Raw genomic sequence first — 22,915 nt, 5'->3', positions numbered from 1 at the left:
ATGTTCACAACATATAAATGTGTTTCCCCACAATTTTATAAAAATGCATGTAACATATGAAGAAAATCTTTGTGTAATTTTAATTAATTTCATAACTCTTAATAATGCTCCCACATTTTGAAAAATTGTTCAAGGCATTTTTGAAAAAAAAAAATCAACAACATTATGAGTTATGTTCACCTTGTATTTACGGAATGTTCACGATGACTCGGACTGGGTCTGGATCTTATCTTCTTCTCAATACAGAAAGTCGGCGTTCGGCTCAAGCGACTTCTACACCATCTCCATCCCGGCGGGAAATTCTGGTGGAGGCGGCGGTAGAGACATAAGCAAGTACGTACTCCTTCTCCATCCCAGTGTTGAACCCAGGCAGCTAAGGAATGTGCAGCTGCACCATATCCATCGCGGCGGCCAACCCTGCTGGCGGAGGCATCTTCTTCATATGAACTAAATTCCAACTATTAGAAGCTATTGATTAATTATTAATATGATAAGGTGACAACCTAATGATTGAGGAAAGATTTCATCCTGATCTAGGTACATGCATTGTAATATATAACAAAAGATGACGCGACGACTTAGAAGATGCATACGTAACCGATTGACAATAAATTCACGAAATTAGTGACCATGCATATGGTGGATGGTTTTGTGTTTGAAAGCGGAGCATGCATCAAGAGTTCATTAAGAGCTTATCTTTCTGGGCCCTAGCCTTTTTAATTGGAAGACTCTAGGCCCATCACACAGTTAATTCTTACGGCCCTCGAAATAATAGCTCATGAAGCTTCATGGCCAAGTGTTAATTACATTTATTCTAAAAAGTGTTAATTACATTTTTCTAAAAATGTGTTAATGACATTTGTACCAATGATAATCATCTTTAACTTGCGCTGAGCTAGCATGAGGTAATTGAACCCTGGACCTAGCTATGATACTACCTATGATACTAATATATGTTATCATGCATTATGGATGTTGTATCATACACTAGTAATATGATACTCCCCACTACGACCAGTCTAAGCATCGTTACAATCCATGGCATCAAGTTATTTACGTGTTAATACTATATGCCCTATAAACCGGAAAGGAGGGAGTACCATGTTAAGCATCCCTAGTACTGAACGTGTGTGTCCATTGAGAAAAGATGTCAACACTAGTACATTGCTGACTCAAAATCCTGTAGCCAGCAGCGAACGTGTGTAGTACATTTGAGAAGATATCTGTATTTCATTAAATGCCAGCAGCCAGCGACAGGACAATACAAATTAAGCCATTATTTATTGACAATAAAGAAACGACATAAAATGTGACGAAAGATTTTGTCCAGATGTAACTAGATGACAACAGATTGACGAACTATCGTCCATTGTTGAATGCTTTCACTTGAACGGATGGACACGGGTTTGAAGCTCATCTTCTCAGTACGGGAATTGGAAGCCGGCGTTCGTCTCGAGCCCAGCAGGCATCTCCGCTGACGGAGGCATCCCCATCTCATTGTCGAACCCTAGCGGCTGAGGAATCACCATCTGCATCTCCTCCATATCCATCCCCACGATGAACACCAGCGGCGGAAGCATCTCCTGCATATCCATCCCGGCGGTGACCCCCTGTGCCGGAGTCAGCTCCATCACCATCTGCTGCTACATATTAATCCCAGAGGCGAACACGTCAGGCGGAGGAAGCGTCGCCATCAGCATCTGATGCTCCTGCTGCTACCGAACTCCAAAGTACTGCCACCGAAGAGCTGCAGCGGCTGCGGCGGGGCTACCTCCGCTATGCGGCTCACATCGACGTGCAAGGGAACCTGGTTGGCGCGTTCGGAGGCGATGTCCTTCACTTGCATCAGCGCGACAAAGAAGGCCGCCATGTCCTCGTCCCCCATGTCACGCACATTCGGGTCGACCCAGGCCGCTATCGGCTCCCCCGCGTCACGCAACTTCGCTGTGACCTCCTCGCGCTCAGTCCGCTTCTTCACCTCGACCAGTTCTTTGCGCAGCTCGTTGAACTCCTGGTGCAGCTTCTCCAGCTTCTGATCTTCGCCGGCAGAAACCTCCTCGCTCGCGCCAGCCCCCGCACTCTCCCCCACCAGAAAGCGTTCCACGACGGGGTCGACGGACGGGTGGTCGAAGGAGAAGGCGTTGCCACCGGGCGAGGAGGTGAGCGCGGCCACCTGGGCGCCGGTCAGGACTGCTAGATTGCTGGCCTTGCTGAAGAACCCCATGTGGCCGTTGGAGAACTGGACGTGCGGGGCATCGTCCTGCTCGATCCGGCGAATGACGGTCTTCTTTCGGCCGCTGCCACCCCTCTGGTTGGGCGCTGCCATTACTTGCTCGCTCTGTGGCTAAGGTCAAAGAAAGGGAAGGAGAGGAGTGTGCGTCGCTACATCTGGGGTCGGGGGCTTTATATAGCAATCATGACCGAGCTACGTGCACTAAATGTGGTGATAGGCCATGAGATTCGATTCGGTATTCGCTAAGCTGTATGTCAAATGATAACTACGTACTCCATATTATTTACTCTTGTTGCTGAAACAAACTGCTTTCGGTACTCTATCGCCCAGCAACGACGTGCTTCCGTTCTTGAAGAAACTGTTTCTCGGGCGCATCCCGGATGTTTTTTGAAAACAGAGAAGGGCAGCGGACCGGGGCAGCAGCCGGGGCCGGATCTGGACTGTGGGTGGGGTTCGAGGAGTTTGGTCCAGCACTGAGCAAGCAAACACCGGAGCAGAAGTTGCTTGTCCCATGGAGACCAATGCACAAAATTGAGAAGGCAGCGCCATTGAAGCTCTAGTGCATGGAGGGGGGAGGCGCACTCTAGGGCGCCGGCAGTCCGCGGGTGGACTTCTGACGTGGGGAGGGAGGTGAGTGGGGAAGGGCGGAGGGATATTATACCAGAGGAGGGGAGCAGAGATACGGCGGAGGCGGAGGCGACAGACGATCTAGATTTCCGAGAGATGAATGTGCAGAGTATGTTCTCCTTTGGTGTGTTGGCTACCATGGATGGATTTGGTTTTCTAATTCAACAAGGGAACCAACCCTACCTTCTTAATCTACGGGGATTCCTTAACCCAAACAAATGGTGTGGTTTGCTTCTAGCCATTGTTGAGTTTATTTGGTGGGTGGGGGTCTGGTGGGTAGGGTAGGGTCGAATACTCTACAAGACTTCGATGATAAGTAAAGGCGTCTCTAGAGGTCCCCTCGGAATAGGGACCAACAAAGTTTTTGGAGGATGGGGCTGAAGAAGAGGTCCGATGGCCCCCCATACTAGGAGGCAAACATGACACATTCCTCCCTGACAGCCCATCCATGATGGGTGTGCTTTGGACCTTGAAAAACTGGTCCTAAAATTTCAACCCTGCGTGAGCCACCAATCATCTTTGCTTGCCCTACGGCGACCTTCGGCATTTCATGCTCGCCGTCACCCCGGTACCTGAGCCTGCGTCGGACCTCGTGTCACCTCAAAATAATGTCAGGAACCCCGCTCCATTTATATATTAAAACAAAGTAGTATATAGGTTTTCGTTCGCAGAAGGTTGAATCGATCGGGACGTGACAAAAAAATGTAAATGTATAAATTGTTTGCCACACAAAAGCTAACGTTCCTAACAGTGAGCGTATTCCGGTGATAATTTATCTTTTTCCCGGGCACACATATTATACAACACATCAAATATTTATACGCACCTCAAATCACCAAAAGAAAAATGTCAAGAACCCCGCGTCGCCTGACAGGCGAATCGGGGGAGATCTAGATCGCACCACCGCATTCTCTCGTCCCTCCTACTCATCTCGCCGCACGATTAAATCTTTTATCGCACACGCTGAATAGTTTTCCCATAAGCAGCCCTCGTTTTTTGAATTTATGGTACCCATTTCATAAATATGGCACGAACATTAAAACTTTTTTCATTTAAAAATATGTTATTAACATTTAGTCTTTCAAATCTATTAAATTCCAGCCACTGATTTCTAATACTTATTGAAGAGCACCTGCAAGCGCTTGGGGAATCAGGTATGTTGGGCATCCTCTTGACGATCTGGCACTTGATCGTCTTCTTCCGACGACAGCCACCCCCTGATTAGGGGCCACCATTGCTTGCTCAGTGACTGGCATACAGAAAGAAAGCAAGAATAGAGAAGGTCAATGCAGATGAGTGCGTTACTACATCTCAAGGTAGGGGATGGGTATATAACAAGCGATTGGAGATGAATCACTAAGATGAGCTATCTACATTAAAAATCCTGATTGGCAGTGAGATTTGTTCCACTCTCTGCCGAATTGTGAGGACTAGGCAGAAAAGTGTAACTCAGTGTTTTCGGAATTTTTTTTTGATGAAAACTTCAAGAATTTTTGAAACGTAAATAACAGTTTGGATAAGTAAGTACGATAGGATTAGCAAATCTCTTAAATAAGTAAATGAGACGAAAACTCTAGTAAGTTTGAAACTCAGTGGCACCGTATGAGATTTCATTCTGTATATATGTATTTTTTCAAGGAATATAGAGAGATTTATTCGACCGAACGCTCCCTGGACCATCATGCAAGAGACTACTGACCCTGAAGCTGGATGGTTCGGCTAGCCAACTCTCAGTTAAAATAGATGTGCAGACCTTCTTGGCACAAAGATGAGATGGAGTGCCGAAGCACGGACTACATATTGAGTCAAATGTAGTAATATCAGGACATAGCTGACCTATTTCTGCGATGATAGAAGCCACAACTGAACAATTATTGTGGCAAGTATTCCAAAGATTAAGAACCGCCAGGCAATCAGTCTAGACCAAGACTTTAGGGAAGCCTCTGATGTTCGCAAAATTGATGCCCTCTCGAACTACTTTGTTTGAATATAAGTTGATCAGTAACTCCAAAGAGCAGTTTTCTCCAGCCTCCCATAAACCTAGTTAAATTCCAAACAACAAATCCATCTCCTTGAATGCAATTGTTAAAGCTTGTAGCTATATCCATGTTTAACATATTGATATTGTCTTGTCGAGACCGCCATCCATGGCCTGACCAAACATACCATTTCTTGCAAGGGATGTCCAGAAGTAAAAGCGCTTCTTTTGAGAATTTGATTGAGTTTACCCTGATCAAGCTAGTCTTTCTCAAGCAGTTGTCTAACTATTCTAGTAGTTCCAACTAGACTACACGATGGTAATAATTTTTTATTGCTGGTTATTCGTGTACAATTAATCTGACAGGATATCAAGGGCTAATGTATTTGGATGGAGCCATGATAGTCGAACATGAAACCATAACCCAGCTCATGAGTTTTAATGTCGTACTAAATCATGATTCTCAGTGCAGTCCTCCGCTCGCTCCTCAAGAAGGACGCCTGGCATGTGTGCTTTTCCAAGCACAAGTGGGGGCTGTTCACCAAGGCCAGCACGAGCACGTTGACCATGCTTTCCGGTGCCCAAGTGGGCGCTGTCATCTTCTCGCCTGGCTGCAAGGCGTTCTCCTTCGGCCATTCATCCTTCGACACCGTCGTCAACCACGTCATGACGGGGGACGGTGCTGAGCTTCAGGGCTCCGCCACCGACAACGCGTTGCAGACGCTACACCGGCAGCATGGCGAGATGCGTACAGAGCTGGCGGAGAGGAAGAAGTAGAAGATGCGCGTGCACGAGGCCCTGGCCAAGGAGCGCGCCACGGGGGACCAGATTGCTGCGTGGCTCGACCCTGACATGCGCGACCTGGGGTATGAGGACATGGCGGCCTTCGTCGCTGCACTCATGCAGGTGCAGGCCGCTGTCTCCGGACATGCCAACCAGGTTCTCGTGGAGGCCTATCACATCGATATCTTCCTTAAGCTCCTGGTGCCCCCGCCTCCAACACCGCCGCTCCAGCTGTTTGGTGCCACCACCTTTGAGTTCAATGCCTCAAACGCCCGGCTTCGCCCCCGGGAGTGGACATGCACCAGATGCTTATGGTGATGCCTCCTCCTCCCGGTTTGGCTGCCGAGGTGGAGATACAATAGGGGCTAATGGCCGCGTGAGTTCCCGACAGTGATGGTGATGCAGCATATGCTCATGGAGATGGCGCCGCTGCAGGAGTTCATCGCCGGTATGCAGGGGCATGCTAGCTTCCCCTACCGAGGAGAGAAAGACAAATCTGCACAGAATCAGAGTCTAACTTCACACGGAATCTAATAGTTTCTTGCCATAGTTATAGTATTATTCTAAATAAATCATGCCAGGTCGATGTAAGACCCATCTCCTTGAGTTCTCCATTATCATAGTATTTATCATATCTATTATCTATTATCCATTATTTACTTATAACAGAAGTCAAACAAGCCATCATGTTTGTCCACATATGCTAAGATTATTTTATCCGTTGATCACAATTTTAATGGCTTGGATTTTAAGATCTAAAAGTTACGCACAATATTTTTGATGTACCACTACTACTAAAACGTGTCATGTATACAACTTTCCCAAAGAAAAGAAAATGCATATATAAGCACCATATATAAAACTAAATAAGAAAATAGTTACATCAATGGCAAAGTCATATTCTGGTGCAAGCGAGCATATTGGAGTAACAAAAAAGAAACAAAATGGTGCTTTCTTGGCATGTAAGAAACAAAGTGGTGTACGCTCTTGTAAACAAATAAATAAAATAAGTACATGCAAAATAATATGAACTTATAAAAGTTGTGATTACATCACAAGCTAATGCATGGTATATATGCACAGACGAGAGCTTTATCAATTCATTGAATTCTAGCATGCATTACATGTGACCACCAAATCCCGGATAACTGTGATTCTGTTTGCTACACGTGCATGACGAATCAGTTATTTTTTAACAGAGTTGGCGGATTTGCAGCTTCGTGATGCGGACAGAAGTTTGATAAAACAGAAAATGCACCAACTAGATGAACTCCTTTATAGGGAGGAGATGCTATGGCTTCAGAGATCTCGGATCACATGGTTAAAGGAGGGAGAACGAAATACGGCATATCTCCATCGCCGCGCTGTCTGGCGGGCACGGAGGAACTATATTCAGCGTCTAAGGCGGGAGGATGGCACGTGGTGTTCAGTTCCGTCGGCTATGCAGGATTTGTCCAATCTAACTTTTTTTCGGGATTTGTTCAATCTAACATATATAAGTAATGTCCAAAACAAAGCTTATTCGAGGTGTTCGTGATGAATAAGGTGCTTCAATTATTTCGCTCTATCTCAAAAAAAAAAGGAAATGAGATACTGGACGAGAAAAAGTTTGTTTGGAGTAGTTTCTTTTAATTAAGGTGACAACAACAAGTTATTTATTCATTTTGGAGGCGTGCATGACTCGATCTGTTCTGTAAGCTATATAGTGATTTGGAAATATTCAAAAAAATTAAATGTTTTACTGGCAAACCATCATTCAAATTAGAGATATATAGATAACAATTTTGGTCTCATTTACCTTCTTTGACTTAGTGTGCAAATTAGGCTTAATGTGTCGGTAAAATAATTTAGTTTTGAATAAAAACTTTTTGATATTGTGTGGTCCTCGTGACTTTGACTTAGGTTTATTTTTACCCAGCTATATGTTTAGTTTAAGCACTAAAATACTCATGTATAATAAACAATTGCGACAAATGTTTTTCACTTGCTTCTCTAGTACTCCCTCCGTTCCAAATTACTCCTCGTGGTTTTAGTTTAAATTTGAACTAAAACCACGATGAGTAATTTGGAACGGAGGGAGTACAATGTTCTTTTTTTCCCTCACTGTCCTTTTATTAGATTTTCATAGTCACATGCAAGTATATGAATAATGCGACATGTATGCACCACACATGAAACCTCAACATACATGTTACACATGCCCCTAGAAAAACATGTTACACATGTACGTGGTACGTGCCTTTTATTTTATTGTATCGGATTATGTACATGGTACGTGGTACGTGCTTTCTAGTTTTTTTTATCACATTGTACACATATATGGTGCGTGTCGTTTTATTTTTTTTTGAAAATATTATGCACGTACATGGTGCGTGTCAAACCTACTATTTTTTTGACGGAAGTGTGTCTAACCTACTATTTTTTTGACCGAAGTGTGTCAAACCCACTAGTTGAATGGTCGGATCGATTTACACTCCAGCGCGCAGAGAATTAAACTTAGGCGGGGTGACAAATTTTTGGAGTGAAGCCCATTTAACTATCCAACGGCCGACCCTAATCCTCACTATCCCATCTCGCGCCGCTCTCCTTCTCAGTCCCGATCCAATCTTCCAGTACCCTCTAGAACCGCTGCTCTCCTCCCACTCCCATCCATCTCCGCCGCCTCCATGATTGACGCAACAACCACCGGCACTGCCGCCAACGAGACCCTATATGTGTAGTAGAGTATTCATTTCAAAGATGCTCCTGGTTGAAACGTGTAGAGGCGCGGATGCAAGATATGTGCAGCATGCATGTGCAAAGATGGCCCCGGTTTTCAAGTCTTGTTTATCACCACAATCACACCTCTTCCTTATTTAGTGGAGTATTCATTTCAAAAGTATTTGAAAGGAACCTCAGGTTATGATTACTGCAAGTTGGCTGTGTTTGCATACAAATAAAGTACTGCTACTCCAAAGGCGGGGGGCAACCTGCGGCTGAGATGGAGTGCCTCATGTTTGACCGACGGCTGCGACGAGACATGCAGATACATAGATAAATAGATAGATTCCAGCACTATGAGGATTGTACATACAATTCTCATATGCTTTAGATTACACAACGGAATACATCGATCGATCCAGTGTGGAAACAAGATCGAACGGTCCTGTTTAAAGACGTGCACGCGATCCGAGGCGCAACGACGACGATTCCTCCCGTGGTTTTTGAGAGAAGAAAAACACAAGAAAAAAAAGATAGAGAAATGGAAACATCCGGATAGCGTTGCCTCCACCATATCGTCGGGAGATGGCGCCGACGAGCACGGTGGCACGCGGCTGTCCTTCACCGTCGCTGGTCCACCAAGGCAGGCAGGGGATGTCACCGCTGCCACCAAAACAGACAGGCATATTTTGTAGTCAGGCCTGCCTGAGCTGTTAACACACACCATACAGGCCACACACCCAACATCGATCCATCAAGAAATCAGAGCACCAAACACACACCCAACTAACTACGACAAAACATCAAGTGCTACATCAAACTGACATAGCAAGCAGAGACGGCACGCACCGACAATAAGCCCTGTAATCTCTACATAGTAAGATGTGTCCAGCTCCATGAGCAATGACAGCCATGTTATTTCCATCCAACTGTCGGCATTATACATACATTCGGACTGGCCTACTATCACTTACTGGTTCCGAACCTGATATGAATAAGCAGGCCTGTCGACCGCGGTGTATGATGAATCTGGCTCCAGGCCACCAGCAGAGGCGGAGCCTGTTTGCAAAAACAGGAAGGCACTGTCATTATCAGGAGCATGACCTCAATAAAACTCTTTCCTTTCCCCCCAAAAGGAGGTAAAGAAAAAAAAAGTGGTCACGGCCATGCTAGAAACATCGCATGTCTTTGGCCTCATGTGCATAGGATAGGAGACAAGGTTGATGATTCCTTTGAGCATAAGATGGCAAAAACTGGTGCACTTCTGAGCCGGATGTAATTGTACATACATAGACTAGTAGAAAAAGGGCCTTTACTCCCGGTTCATAAGGGCCTTTAGTCCCATTTCTGGAACCGGGACTAAAGGCCCTCCACGTGGCCGCTGCCTGGAGGTCCACCTTTAGTCCCGGTTGGTAACACGAACCGGTACTAAAGAAATTTTATGTTTTTTTTTTGAATTTTTTTTTTATTTTCAAATTTCTGAATTATTTTAACCTCTAATCTCTAATCACCCCTCATCACTGCTCAATTTAACCTCTAATCTCTAATAACCCCTCATCATTTCAAATCATCTAACTTCCCGGACGGTCACCCATCCTCTCACTACTCCAGCCTGAGCACGCTTAACTTCCGGGTTCTATTCTCCCTCGTTTCCAAGTATGCACTTGTTGTTATCCTAACAATAGTAAGATGTCAATCCTATTAACCCTCAGGAATTTAGCTTGAGCATGAAGTCACACATTTCACTGTTTGAGTTTGAAACTATTGTTCTAAAAAACAATAATTATTTACTAACACTAATATTTCTTGAATAAGTAATTTGACCATAGTTTGACCACCGTTTGACCACAGTTTGAGCAGATTTGACCAAAATTCAGAAAAACTGAAATAATTATTTAGTAACACTAATATTTCTTGAATAATTAGTTTGACCATTGTTTCACCACAGTTTGACCAGATTTGACCAAAATTCAAAAAAAACTGAAATAATTATTTAGTAACACTAATATTCTTGAATAATTTTTTAGTAACACTAATACTTCTTGAATAAGTAGTTTGACCATAGTTTGACCAGATTTAACAAAAATTCAAAAAAACTGAAAGTTGAGCATAACTTTTTTTTCCTTTTAGAATTTGAGGATTCTAAAATTTGCAAACAGGCTATAGGCTGTCAGATGCGGATTTTCGTGCTGAACATTTTGATATATTATACGTTTTTTTCTGACATCGTATGCAAAAGTTATAGCCGTTTTACATTTTCCCTACACTTTTTGCAAAACATGTCCAAATTTAAGTTTTTAAATTTTCCTAACTAGTACATGTAGTAACATAACTACATCTGGAAGGATTTTAATTTTTGAAGTTTTTATCATTTTCTTTTGCTTTTTACAAAACTGAAAAGGCGATGGGGGGGGGGGGGGTAGAGTTTGAAAATGGGACCTTTAGTACCGGTTCGTGCCACGATCCGGTACTAATGCCTCAAACCCCATTAGTACCGGTTGGTGGCTCGAACCGGGACTAAAGGTCTAACCTTTGGTACCGGTTGGTGCGACGAACCGGTACTAATGGGCATCGCACCCTTTAATCCCGGTTCGTGGCACCAACCGGGACTAAAGGTCCCATTTGAACCGGGACTAATGCCTGTACGGTGCCCTTGCCGCTCGAACCGGGACTAATGCGCAACCGGGACTAATGCTCTTTTCTGGCCGAACCAAAGGCCTGTTTTCAACTAGTGATATAGGATGCATCCGGCACACTTCATGTGTGGAAAAAAAGGTTGTTGATACATGAACGGCGTGTGGAGGACAGTATGGATACCTGAAGACAAAACGGATGATGCGCTGCAAAGGACTTTCTTCGCATTATGCCCAGACAATGATGCCGCTTGGGGTTCGGTTAGCACCCTGCGGAGAAAAAGGCAAGCTTCACACGCAGACAAGAACAAAAGATACACTTCAGCCACAAATGTCAGTATCTTGAGTCATAAATGATGAACTCTATAGTTTGCCAGGGACAACCTGAAATAGTATGGCGGGTAAGAGCACACACACGAACCACCCACAATGGTAAGCTGTAACAGCTGTCTTGATGATGAGCAGTAAAACAGATAAGATGTAAATAAACTATATTTCTACGTTGCTTAGTAAAGCTCAGATCTCCAGGGCAAAGATTAGACCATCTGGAGTCGAAACGTCACTCCCCAGTCCACGGGGCATCCTATGAGACCACTTCTACGTAGTATCTTGCATGATAGGGGAAGACGAACGGTGGGAAACAGATGCTGTTGGCCGATTTGCATCGCTCATGGTTGACTATTAACATGTGACATAACATATGTATAATGGACAATGGGACAGGAAAAGAGAAGTTCCTCTGACTAGAGAGGCCAAAACGGTAGACCAGCAAAAAAGAAAGTACCAGTATCTATCAACAATTCCAAGTTTTAGACAAGGTAAAACAGCAAAGGTAAGATACTTTTTCTGACATACAAAATGACTGCCGCTTACTCGCATTATGAGCTTCATTGATGAGACGGCAAGACACATGGCATACAAGAGAGGAATGGCTAATCCCAGACGGAACCCAGACCAGCTCTTGTATACAAAGGTAACTGTCAAAAGTATAGAAGCTAGGAAACACTATAGAAACTAGCTAGTGCCAACAAATGTCTGATGCGAAACGGCGGGCAGGTCAACAAAGGCCCACGTGGGTAAACTTTGACCACCCCACGTGGGCCTTTCTCCCATTTAATCTGGTGAGAGAACATGTTGACCACATCACAGATCTCATGTTTGGCAATCCTGACATCACCACACGTCTTTGCAAAGCCAGAAGAAACCCAACTCAATGGTCCAAATTCACCATTCGTCTTCGTCTCGAGGTAACTTATTTACAGCTGCTGAAAATGAAGATGAGGACCCTATGTCTTATACTGTTCCTGATCCTGATTCCCATGATTTTAATAAGGATCGTCCTGAGGAATGTTTTCGAGTGATCAAATTAGGGCTTCATACGACAATGATGATGGCATTGGCATGCCTCATTTCTACATATTTATTCGGAAAGTTATCTCCTTGAACCCGTTTAAGATCAAATTTGGGCTATCAGCAGAACCATTCACCTCTGGATCCACTCAAACATCTTTATTTGCAGTAGAATCAACTGTTGCTTTGCTAACCTCAACATATTTCTTGCTCGCTGGACAATCAACAGTAGCTTGGATTGGCCTACTTCGTATCCCACTTACCTTCTCCTTCAAATCGCTCTTCATCTTGTCAATCAAAATTCTCTTAAGATCTGACTTAGAGAAAATCTTAGTTACGCTGAGCCGAGTAACAGGTCTGGGCTTCCAAGTGGGTACACCATTAACAATCTGAAACTCAAAGGCACTGTTGATTGAAAATGGTATAGTTCCAACTGGCATTCTAGAAAATTGGGCCCATGGACCTGAGGAAATGGATGAACCAACTCCAGCATCAGTTCTCATCTTCTTTCCAAATGCAGTATCGCCCATTCCATGGTTCACTGACACATCTGCTTGCCTTTTTAGAGGATTGTGCTTCCTCTGAAAAGCTTCTTCCCTTCTTGCTACTGCTCAAAAATGCCATCGATCCATGAGATGCTAGCTCAAAAATGCAATTAGTATCTGAGGTAAATCACCAGCAACCTTCAGTTCTGAGGTAAGGTAAACATCAAAGGTGATGATCATCTGCATAATGCCCTCAAGATCCGGAAAGAGAGACTTGGCCTTGAGTGCGAATTTCTTGGCACCCTGCAGGTCCTTGGATTCAAACTTCCTCTCTGCAATGTGCTTCGGCCTAAGGGCTTTCAAAGTGTACTTGGAGAAATATCAGACCTAAGAGCCACGCACTCTCTTCCACCAATCAGCGTCGAGCACGTGACCAGTATTAAAGCCCTGCCCAAAAAAGGGAACCGATGTTACCAAAAAAATCATATACGACAAATAGATAAAGATTATTTTTAAATACAGCCCTCTCGAGAATCACAGGAATTATAAACTAGTGCATGAAAGACACACATGCTCAGGATCAACTGAAGATACAAAATTGTCGTATAATAACAACCATCCTGGGGCACAATGCGGTGACGACGCAGCACCGCATTAAGGGTGCAAGACAAAGTGCAGATTCAGAAATTTACTTTAACCGTCTTCAGCACAGACATAACTGTAAATGCGCATAACTGAAACACTACCGTAGCATGCAACGGACAACACGTCACAGAATCAAGGACCAATTGAATTGAAAGATACATAACATCGTACGGACGAAACGGAGGACCAATTAAAAGATACACGCAGGGTGCCGACAAAACCAGCGTGGCTGGAATTACAACTACACGGAGCTCAACTTAGCCCTAGTACGAAACATAGTAAATTTACTCGGAGAAATATCAGACGTCCGAGCCCCGCAATATCTTCCACCAATCAGCGTCGAGCAAGTGACCATACAAGAAGCTTTGATGCCCTGCCTGCCTCACCGTCAGATCCGTCCTCCATCGGCTGGACCTGCGCATGGTCGGCGGATGCAGGGAACGCCAGCCACCTCGACCATAACGAGCACCATGAGGAGATCCCCTTTTCTTTGTCTATTTCCCCTTTCCAGTAGAATATCCAGTGAAGTTTTGATGTTTTAATCTACTGATGAACTAGGTGATGTGAAATTGATTAATGATTAGCTTACAAATTTAATGAAAACTTAATTCATGTCGTTAAAATTTTCTGTTATATAGATCAGCAACTTCTCTTATCTGGGTGCACTTTTATGTGCATAGATGTCTGGCCCTTCGAGAAATATTCCAGCTGTTTGTTTGTGCAGCACGTCAGTTTTAGTACCACCACCATCACTTGAGAAATATACTATGCTAGTGCAACCTGTATTTGCATTCTAAGTTAGCTACTTCATGACATTCATGTGTGCATTAGGAAAGTACATATTCACAGGTAAAATGACTGCATTCTTTAAGGTCCCATTCCAAACAAATTTATGGGGAGTTCATTTAGTTTATGTTGATACCATGGACTGGTAGGTATTTTGGCAATTCTTTCAGTTCCATTCCATGTCATCTTTCGCAGCTTCAGGTACTACAGTCATGCCACTAGTTTCGTACAGTGAGAGGGAAAGGAAGGCATTTCTTGTGGAAGGTAAACGCATGGGTGAGGTGTATACCAAGCTAAGGGATGCACATATTGTATGTTCTTTAACCATTATAACTCTAACACTTGGTTATGCATTTAGATCACTATTTTAGTGATCTAAATGCTCTTATATTTCTTTATAGAGGGAGTACTTTTCTATTCAGGTTCATAATTTGATAGATTGTAAGCTTCTTAGTGACACTCTTGTACCTTGCTGTGTTGTTTGTTTTCCTTCAATGAAAATGCAATGGTGTTGTGTTTTGTTAATTTATAGGCACCGGGACGACTTAATCGTGAGAGCTAAAGCACAACAGATGGAGAGGAAACAACGATAAGAATCATAAGCTATGAAGTATAGCCAACAAGACAAGAGTGAAGCTCGGGAAAGGAAGCAACTTTAAATTGAAAAGCTTCAGTGAGCAATGGATTAAACCATTACCCAGATCCTCCTCCATTGGTAGCAAAATCTTGAACGTGCTAATGTTTCTGATGTGATCTCGTTTTAGATTGGCCTCATCTGGTATAATTCCTCAGATCACACGTCACCGAAACACACTAATCTTAGTAATTACACTTAACTTCCAAATTGCATAACTGGTGCATATGAGTCCCAAATGCATGGATATTGAAGGCAATGAAAGGTTGATGCTTACGTTCGCCTTTAGTAGAGACTTTTATCATATTGTCTGCGCGTCATGACCTGTCACGCGTCTAAGTGTATTTCCCTAGTTACATATTGTTTCCTGTCAGCCTAGTAGGTAGCTGCCGTACATAGTTCTTCCATTCACGCGTACACCAAGCGTACCAGGATATGGAAATGAGATGTGCACCAAAATATGCACGTGTGGTTGAACCAATCAGATGGCCAACCACACTTACATGTTGCCATACATAACATTCACGAATCACATAGGTTGCTCGTCCATACGGGCCACTATTATTCGATAATTTCTTTTGATAATATATGAATATTTGAAAACTTAGTACTAACATTTTTAAAAGGACGATTCAATCTTTTAGCAATCATGCTGAACAATTTTCAAATATGCAAACCACATTTTTTTTAATATTGGTGCCCATTTTGGAAATGTGGGATGAACATTTACCCCATGCGGCCCTTGGAGAAGCAGACGTGTCGGGCATCCTCCGGCACGATCCGGTGGATGTCTGTCTTCTTCAGGCCGCTGCCACCCCTCCGGTTGGGCGCCGCCATTACTCTCTCGCTCTGTGGGTATTCTCAAAGAAAGGGAAGGAGAGGAGTGTGTGTGCCTACGTCTCGGTGTCAAAGGATAACTGCGCATCAAAAGATAACTACGTACTTCGTATTATTGAGAAATGCTAGACTTACGGACAGTTTCCTATGGAATTTTTGTCACGGACTCATGTGCGTAGTTGTGGTTTGAGAAGATTAGGGAAGAGAGGTCCCACCAGCTGAAAACACGGGTATTGGTTGGTCAGAGAGGAGTCCGTAGAACCATTCCGTATCAGATTTCCATAAGTGTAGGATTTGCGCGTATTATTTACACCTCTTGCCGAAACAAATTGCTTTTGCTACTCTATCCCGCAACAACGACGTGCTTCCGTTCTTGGAGAAACCGTTGCTCGGGTGCACCCCAGATTTTTGTTGAAAGGAGCAGGGCTGTGGAATGGGGCAGCAGCCGGAGCCGGATCTAGACGGCGGGTGGGGTTCGAGGAGTTTAGCCCAGAACTGAGCAAGCAACCACCGGAGTGGATGCTACTCGTCCCTCGGAGACCAATTGCCAAAATTGAGAAGGCGGCGCCGCTGAAGCTCCAGGGCATGGAAGGGGGAGGCACGCGCCAGGGCGGCGGCAGCTCATGGGTGGACTTCCGGCGTGTGGAGGGAGGGGAGGGGGAAGGGCGGATGTATATTATACCGGTGGAGGGGAGCAGAGATACGGCCGAGGCTGAGGCAACGAACGATATAGATTCCCGGGAGACGAACGGGCAGATCATTTTCTCCTTTGGTGTCTTGGCTACCATGGATGGATTTGGTTTATTTTATTCAACATAGGAACCAACCCTACCTTCTTAATCTAAGAGGAATCCTTAACCCAACCAAAGGGTGTGGTTAGCTTCTAACCATGGTTGAGTTAAGTTGGTGGGTGGGTGTTGGGTGGGAAGGGTAAGGTGGAATACTCTAGAAGACATCGGTGATAAGTAAAGGCTTCTCTAGAGGTCCCCTCGAAACAGGGCCCAAGACAGTTTTTGGGGGATAGGGCCAAAAAAGAGGTCGGGTGGGCCCCAAAACCAGGAGGCACACATGACACATTCCTCCCTCACAACCCACCCACCATGGGTGTGCTTTTGACCTCAAAAAATTGGCACAAAAATTTCAACCGTGTGTGAACCGCCAAGCCTCCTTGCTTGCCCTTCATCGACCTTCCGCGTTTCACGCTCGCCTTCACCCTGGTACTAGAGCCCGCGTCAGACCTCGTGTCACTAGAAAAAAAGTGAGGAACCCCGCGTTCATTTATACATTAAACCAAAGTATTATATAAATATTCCAAACATGGTTGAATCGATCGCGACCTGACCAAAATTGTCCATGTATATATTGTTTGCCGTGCACAAGCTAGTGTTCCTAACAATGAGCGTATTTCGGAGATAATTTATATTTTTCCCAGGGACGCATTTGATAAAACACATGAAATATATATATGCACCTCAAATCACCCTCAAAAAAATGTCTGGACCGCGTGTCTCCTGCCAGACCAAATGGGGGAGATCTATATTGCACCGCCGCATTCTCTCGTCCCTCCTACTCATCTCACCACATGATTAAATCTCTTAGCACACACAAGGAATTGTTTTCCCATAAGCAACCCACGTTTTTTAAGTTTGGGGTACCATTTCATAAGTATGGCACGAACATTTATACATAAAACTTTTTATAATCTTAACACTTTTCATTTTAAAAAAATGTCATTAACACTTAGTCTTTCAAATCTATTAAATTTCATTCACCGATTTGTAATACTTATTGAAGAGCACCTGCCAACGCTTGGGGAATCAGGTATGTTAGGTATCCAAGTTGATGATCTGGCAGTTGATCGTGTTCGTCCGACGATAGCCATCCCTGGATCAGGGGCCACCATTGCTTGCTCAGTGACTGGCATACATAAAGAAAGCAAAAATAGAGATAGTCAATGCAGATGAGTGTGTTATACTACATCTCGAGGTACGGGGTGGGTATATAACAAGTGATAGGAGAGGAATCACTAAGATGAGCTATCTACATTAAAAATCCTGATTGGCGGTGAGATTTATTGTACTATCTGCAGAGTTGTGAGTGCTAGGCAGAAAAGTGTAAATCAGTAGTTTCAAAAAAAAAATTAATGAAAATTTGAAGAACTCTAGTAAGTTCGAAAATTGTTAAAGGGGCTGCATGAGATTTGATTATGTATATATATAATTTTTTCCCAGGGAATGTAGATAGATTTATTAGACCAAATGCTCTCTGGACCACCATGCAAGAGACTACTGACCATGAAGCTGGATGGTTCGGGTAGTCAACTCTCAGTTAAAATAGATGTGCAGACATTCTTGGCACAAAGATAAGATGGAGTGCCGAAGCACGGACTACATATTGAATCAAAAGTCGTAATATGAAGACCTAACTCACCTATGTCTGTGATGATAGGAGCCACAACTGAACAATTGTTGTGGCAAGTATTCCAAAGATTAACAACCTCCAGGCAATCGGTCTAGACCAAGACTTTAGGGAAGCTTCTGATGTTCACAAAATTGATGCCCTCTCGAACGTCATTGTTTGAAAAATAAATTGATTAGTAAATCCAAAGAGCAGTTTGCTCCAGGCTCCCATAAACCTTGTTAAATATCAAACAACAACTCCATCTACTTCAATGCAATTTTTAAAGCTTATATCGATATCCATGGTTAATATAATGATATCGTCTTGTCGAGACTGCCATCCATGGCCTGACAAAACATACAATTTCTTGCGAGGGATGTCCAGAAGTAAAAGTGCCATGTCTTTCTCATGCAGGTGTCTAACTATTCGAGTTGTTCCAAATAGACTACACTATGGTAATAATTTTTTATTGATGTTTATTCGTGTGCAATTAATCAGACAGGATATGAAGGGCCAATGTATTTGCATGGAGCCATGGTAGTCGAACATAAAACCATAACCTAGCCTCATCCCAAAAACGTCAGGCATGTGAGCAATGGGTTGATGAATTCTCGAGATCCTCCTCCATTCCTTGATAAATCTTGTATGTGCTAATGTTTCTGATTTCATGTTGTTTGATTTGCCTCATCTGGTATAATGCCTTTGATCACTCGCCACCAAAACACCCTGATCCCAGTGATGACATATGGCTTCCAAATGGCAAACCACATATGTTATCGATTTTCTCTGGTCCCATCAGTCGTCTCTTCCTCTGGAGCTAAATGTCTTTTTGCGAGTAGATAGAGTACGACATACTGATTTAACAACGTGTTTACTCTATTTTCATTAGTCCATGCTATGAAATCGTCACCGGCACAATATCACCCAGGAATATGCAGTATGGCTTCGTTATCAGGCGGAATGAAATTTAGATATTGTGGCAAAAATCCTCGTGACGGTGGTTGACAACGTCACGAAAACATCTAATGTATGATGTTTTGGAGGTTGCATCACTGAATAATGTAAACAAGTGACGGTTAATATCACTAAATCACCCAAGCCGCTTAGTGCCACCTCGTTTGTTTTTCTTTCATCCCTTAGGCATAGCTTTGGTCTTATGTGAATTTACTATTTGCTGCCTTGTTTATTTGTATGTGTGCATCCTATCCATGTAGAAACTAAGTGTGTAATCATAGTGTTTGTACCACTTGATGCTTCATTTTGTCATAAAATCCGCCTCTGTCATATGATGAGGTGATATTTGTATACATGCATGCATCAGAAAATCTGTGGTGCCTATGTCAGACATGCAGAAAAATATGTGATCGATGGAGCCACCCAGCATGAACAAGTTCGCACTGTAGCCGGGGTACTGACACACCTTGGTTAGTACCAGCATATTTTGTGCGTTGTACCACTGCGACCGGGGTACTGACACATTTGGCTCAGTACACGTACATGAGCTGCTGCGGTACCAAACGTGCTGCATGGAGGGTAGTGCAGCGCACCAGGGCGGAAAGAGGTGATACGTACGTGCCAGGCCGTACAAGGCCAGCGAGTAGGCCCTGCTCACCGGTGCCCAGGTGGATGTGGTCGTCTTCTACCCCGGCGGCAAGGCCTTCTCCTTCGGCCATTCATCCATCGACGCTATCGTCAACCACTTCAGGGCGGGGGATGGCAAAGAGGTCCAGGGCGCCGCAGGCGACAATGGGTTGCAGACACTACGCTGGCAGTATGGCGAGATGCACACATAGCTGGCGAAGCAGAAGAAGCGGAAGAAGTGCGCGGACGAGGCCCTGCCCTAGGAGCATGCCATGGGGGACCAAATTGCGGAGTGGGTGGACCTCGATGTGAGCAACATGGGGTATGAGCACATGGCGGCCTTCGCCACCGTGCTCATGCAGGAGCATGCCGCTGGACGCACCAATCAGGTTCTCGTGGAGGCCTTTCGCGTCGACATCATCCGTAAGCATCAGGTGCCCCCGCCGCCACCACCACCCCAGCTCTTCGGTAGCCGGCTTATCAGCCAGGTTCGGCAAAAACCTGTTTTTGAGCATATGCACCCGGGCCCTTCTTACCCAGCCACTCATTTTCTGCATCATGATAAGTACTTCTCCATTTTTGGTTCATATGGAACATGCTTTGATCTTCAAACTTTGCAGCACAACAAAGTTTTCTAACTAGTATGTGGGATAAAACTTTCATATTTTTCTTCCAACAGAAATAGTCCAATGAGATTTGTGATTAAAAAATCTCTTTTTTAGTATTTATGTTGGAGCAAAAAATCTGAATTTTTTATCCCACATTCTAGGTAAAAAGATTTGTTGTGCTGTAAAGTTTGGAGTTCAATACATGTTTTATATGAGAGAACAAAAAAGAGTAATTTTCATGTAGTTAGTTAGTTGTGTGGCATAGATCTCAAAGCAACATTGGAGCAGCCAAGATAGCAAGAGCCGGGTGCATATGCTCAAACATTCTGCATCCTTTTAGTTAGATAGTAGCAGCTCATGCAGGCATGCAGCAAATGCAGATGGCGATGCATCCACCACAGGGGTTCGCTGCCAGCACAGAGATGGAGATGGTGATGCTGCCGCCGCCAGGATGCACATTGTGATTTCTCAGCAGCCTGGGTTCCGGGGGGTGATGGAGCTGGAGATCCAGCCGCAAACAGGGATCTCGGCCGGGACGGAGATAGAGCTGATGCCGATGGCCATGCTGCCAGTGATGCCGGAGTTCCCCGTCGGGATGGACATGTCACAGCAGTGGCGCGGGCCGAATCACGGCTCCCGTACTGAGGAGAAGAAGACATGGACGTGGATCGATCCTTTAGTTCATTGTCACAATTATATCTAAAAAAACATGCAAGATCCATGTAACGTCATAGTAGTACTGTATTAGTTAAATTTATGGCATTGTAATCCTTTTTGTATCAGTTGAAGGAATTAAACAATGAAATGCTACTACTAAGCCTTTTCTTTGGTTCGTGACTTTTTAGATGTTCAGCTGCATGCTTTTCATGCACAAGTTCATGATTTTTAGCTGTTCGGGTCTTGCTTTTTTTCATGCTCAGGTTCATGATTTTTAGTTGTTCATATGTTGCAGTTTTTTCATGCTTAAGTTTATGAATTTTAGTTGTACAGATCTAGCAACTTTTAGTTTGTGCATGTAGTTATCTTTTGACGCATGAGTTTTAATGTACACAGCTCAGCGAATACCGAATTGAATCTCATGGCCTATCACGACTTTTATTGTACGTAGCTCACTGAAGTGATTCCTCACCGGCTGCTTGTTATATAAATCCCCCGACCCTGAGATGTAGCTGCACACACTCCTGTTCCTTCCTTTCTCTAAGCGAGGGAGGAAGAAGACCGTCATCTGCCAGATCGAGCAGGAGGATGCATGTCATGTCTGCTTCTCCAAGAGCTGCCTAGGGTTCTTTATTTTTGACAACGCCATAAAATCGGGCCAGCAAGGAAGATCGTGTGAGCAAGATTGCATCCGTGCTGCGAACACCCTAGAGCAGCGAGTAATGTAGAGAGGTTTATAGGAGAAATGTTCACAACATATAAATGTTTTTCCACACAATTTTATAAAAATGTTTGTAACATATAAAGAAAATCTTTGTGTAATATTAATTAATATTCGTAACACTTAAAAATGATCCCACATTTTTAAATTTGTTCAAGGTATTTTTGAAAAAATAAATCAACAACATTCAGTTATGTTCACCTTGTATTTACAGAATGTTCACCATGACTCGGACTGGGTCTGGATCTTATCTTCTTCTCAATACAGGATGCCGTCATCTGGCTCAAGCGCGTGCTACACCATCTCCATCCCGGCAGGAAATTCCGGTGGAGGCGGCGGTAGAGACAAAAGCAAGTGTCGTATCTCCATCTCGGTCCTAGTGTTGAACCCTGACGGTTGAGGAATGTCCATCTGCACCATATCCATCGTGGCAGCCAACCCCGCTGGCGGAGGCATCTTCTACATATCAACTAAATTCCAAAGATTTGAAGCCATTGATTAATTATTAGTATGATAAGGACAAAACCTAATGATTGAGGAAAGATTTCATCCATATCTAGGAAGATCCATTGTAATATATAACAAAAGATTGACGCGATGACATAGAAGATGCATATGTAACCGTTTTACAATAAATTCACAAAATTAGTGTCCATGCATGCACTTGATGGTTTTGTGTTTGAAAGAGAAGCTTGCATCAAGAGTTCATTAAGAGCTTATCTCTCTGGGTCCTAGCCTTTTTAGTTAGAACACTCTGGGCCCATCACAGTTAATTCTTTACGGCTCTCCAAATAATAGCTCGCAAAGCTTCATTTGCAAAGTGTTAATTACATCTATGCTAAAAAGTGTTAGTTACATTTTTTATAAAAATGTGTTAATGACATTTTTGTACCAATGATAATCATCCTTAACTTGCATTGAGCTAGCTTGAGGTAATTGAACCCTGGACCTAGCTATGATACTACCTATGATACTAATATATGATACTATGCATTACAGATGTAGTATCATACACTAGTAATGTGATACTCCCCACCACGACCAGCCTAAGCATTGTTACAATCCATGGCAGCAAGTTATTTACATGTTAATATTGTACCCGTCATATTCGTTGGCCACTTGAATGAATGCATTTATTTTTTTACCAATCAATTAAATATTAGCTAGCAAGTCTATATTTAGCTTGATAAATCTCAAGTAATATTTCTCCATGTTCATTTTCACATATATCTTACTTTAATATGCATTGTAAATTGT

General features: G+C 43.6%; 2 protein-coding genes across 2 annotated transcripts; one reads left to right on the top strand and one right to left on the bottom strand.

Moving 5' to 3' along the window:
* Window positions 1-1,693: 1,693 nt before the first annotated feature.
* On the bottom strand, window positions 1,694-2,326 carry LOC109771297 (agamous-like MADS-box protein AGL29). Its single transcript, XM_073495816.1, has one exon. It carries the CDS (start codon window positions 2,324-2,326, stop codon window positions 1,694-1,696), a length of 633 nt encoding a protein of 210 aa, XP_073351917.1.
* A 2,968-nt stretch (window positions 2,327-5,294) lies between these two features.
* LOC109771296 (agamous-like MADS-box protein AGL61) lies at window positions 5,295-5,615 on the top strand. The gene has a single exon (XM_020329985.1). The coding sequence runs from the start codon at window positions 5,295-5,297 to the stop codon at window positions 5,613-5,615; it is 321 nt and encodes a 106-aa protein (XP_020185574.1).
* Window positions 5,616-22,915: the final 17,300 nt, after the last annotated feature.

Source organism: Aegilops tauschii, chromosome 3 (genome assembly GCF_002575655.3).
Source record: "Aegilops tauschii subsp. strangulata cultivar AL8/78 chromosome 3, Aet v6.0, whole genome shotgun sequence".
Taxonomy (NCBI): domain Eukaryota; kingdom Viridiplantae; phylum Streptophyta; class Magnoliopsida; order Poales; family Poaceae; genus Aegilops; species Aegilops tauschii.
This window is presented reverse-complemented; position numbering and strand designations above follow the sequence as displayed.

Coding starts and splice junctions, on each gene's coding strand:
- LOC109771297 (XM_073495816.1), bottom strand. CDS start 2,326: ATGGCAGCGCCCAACCAGAGGGGTGGCAGCGGCCGAAAGAAGACCGTC.
- LOC109771296 (XM_020329985.1), top strand. CDS start 5,295: ATGATTCTCAGTGCAGTCCTCCGCTCGCTCCTCAAGAAGGACGCCTGG.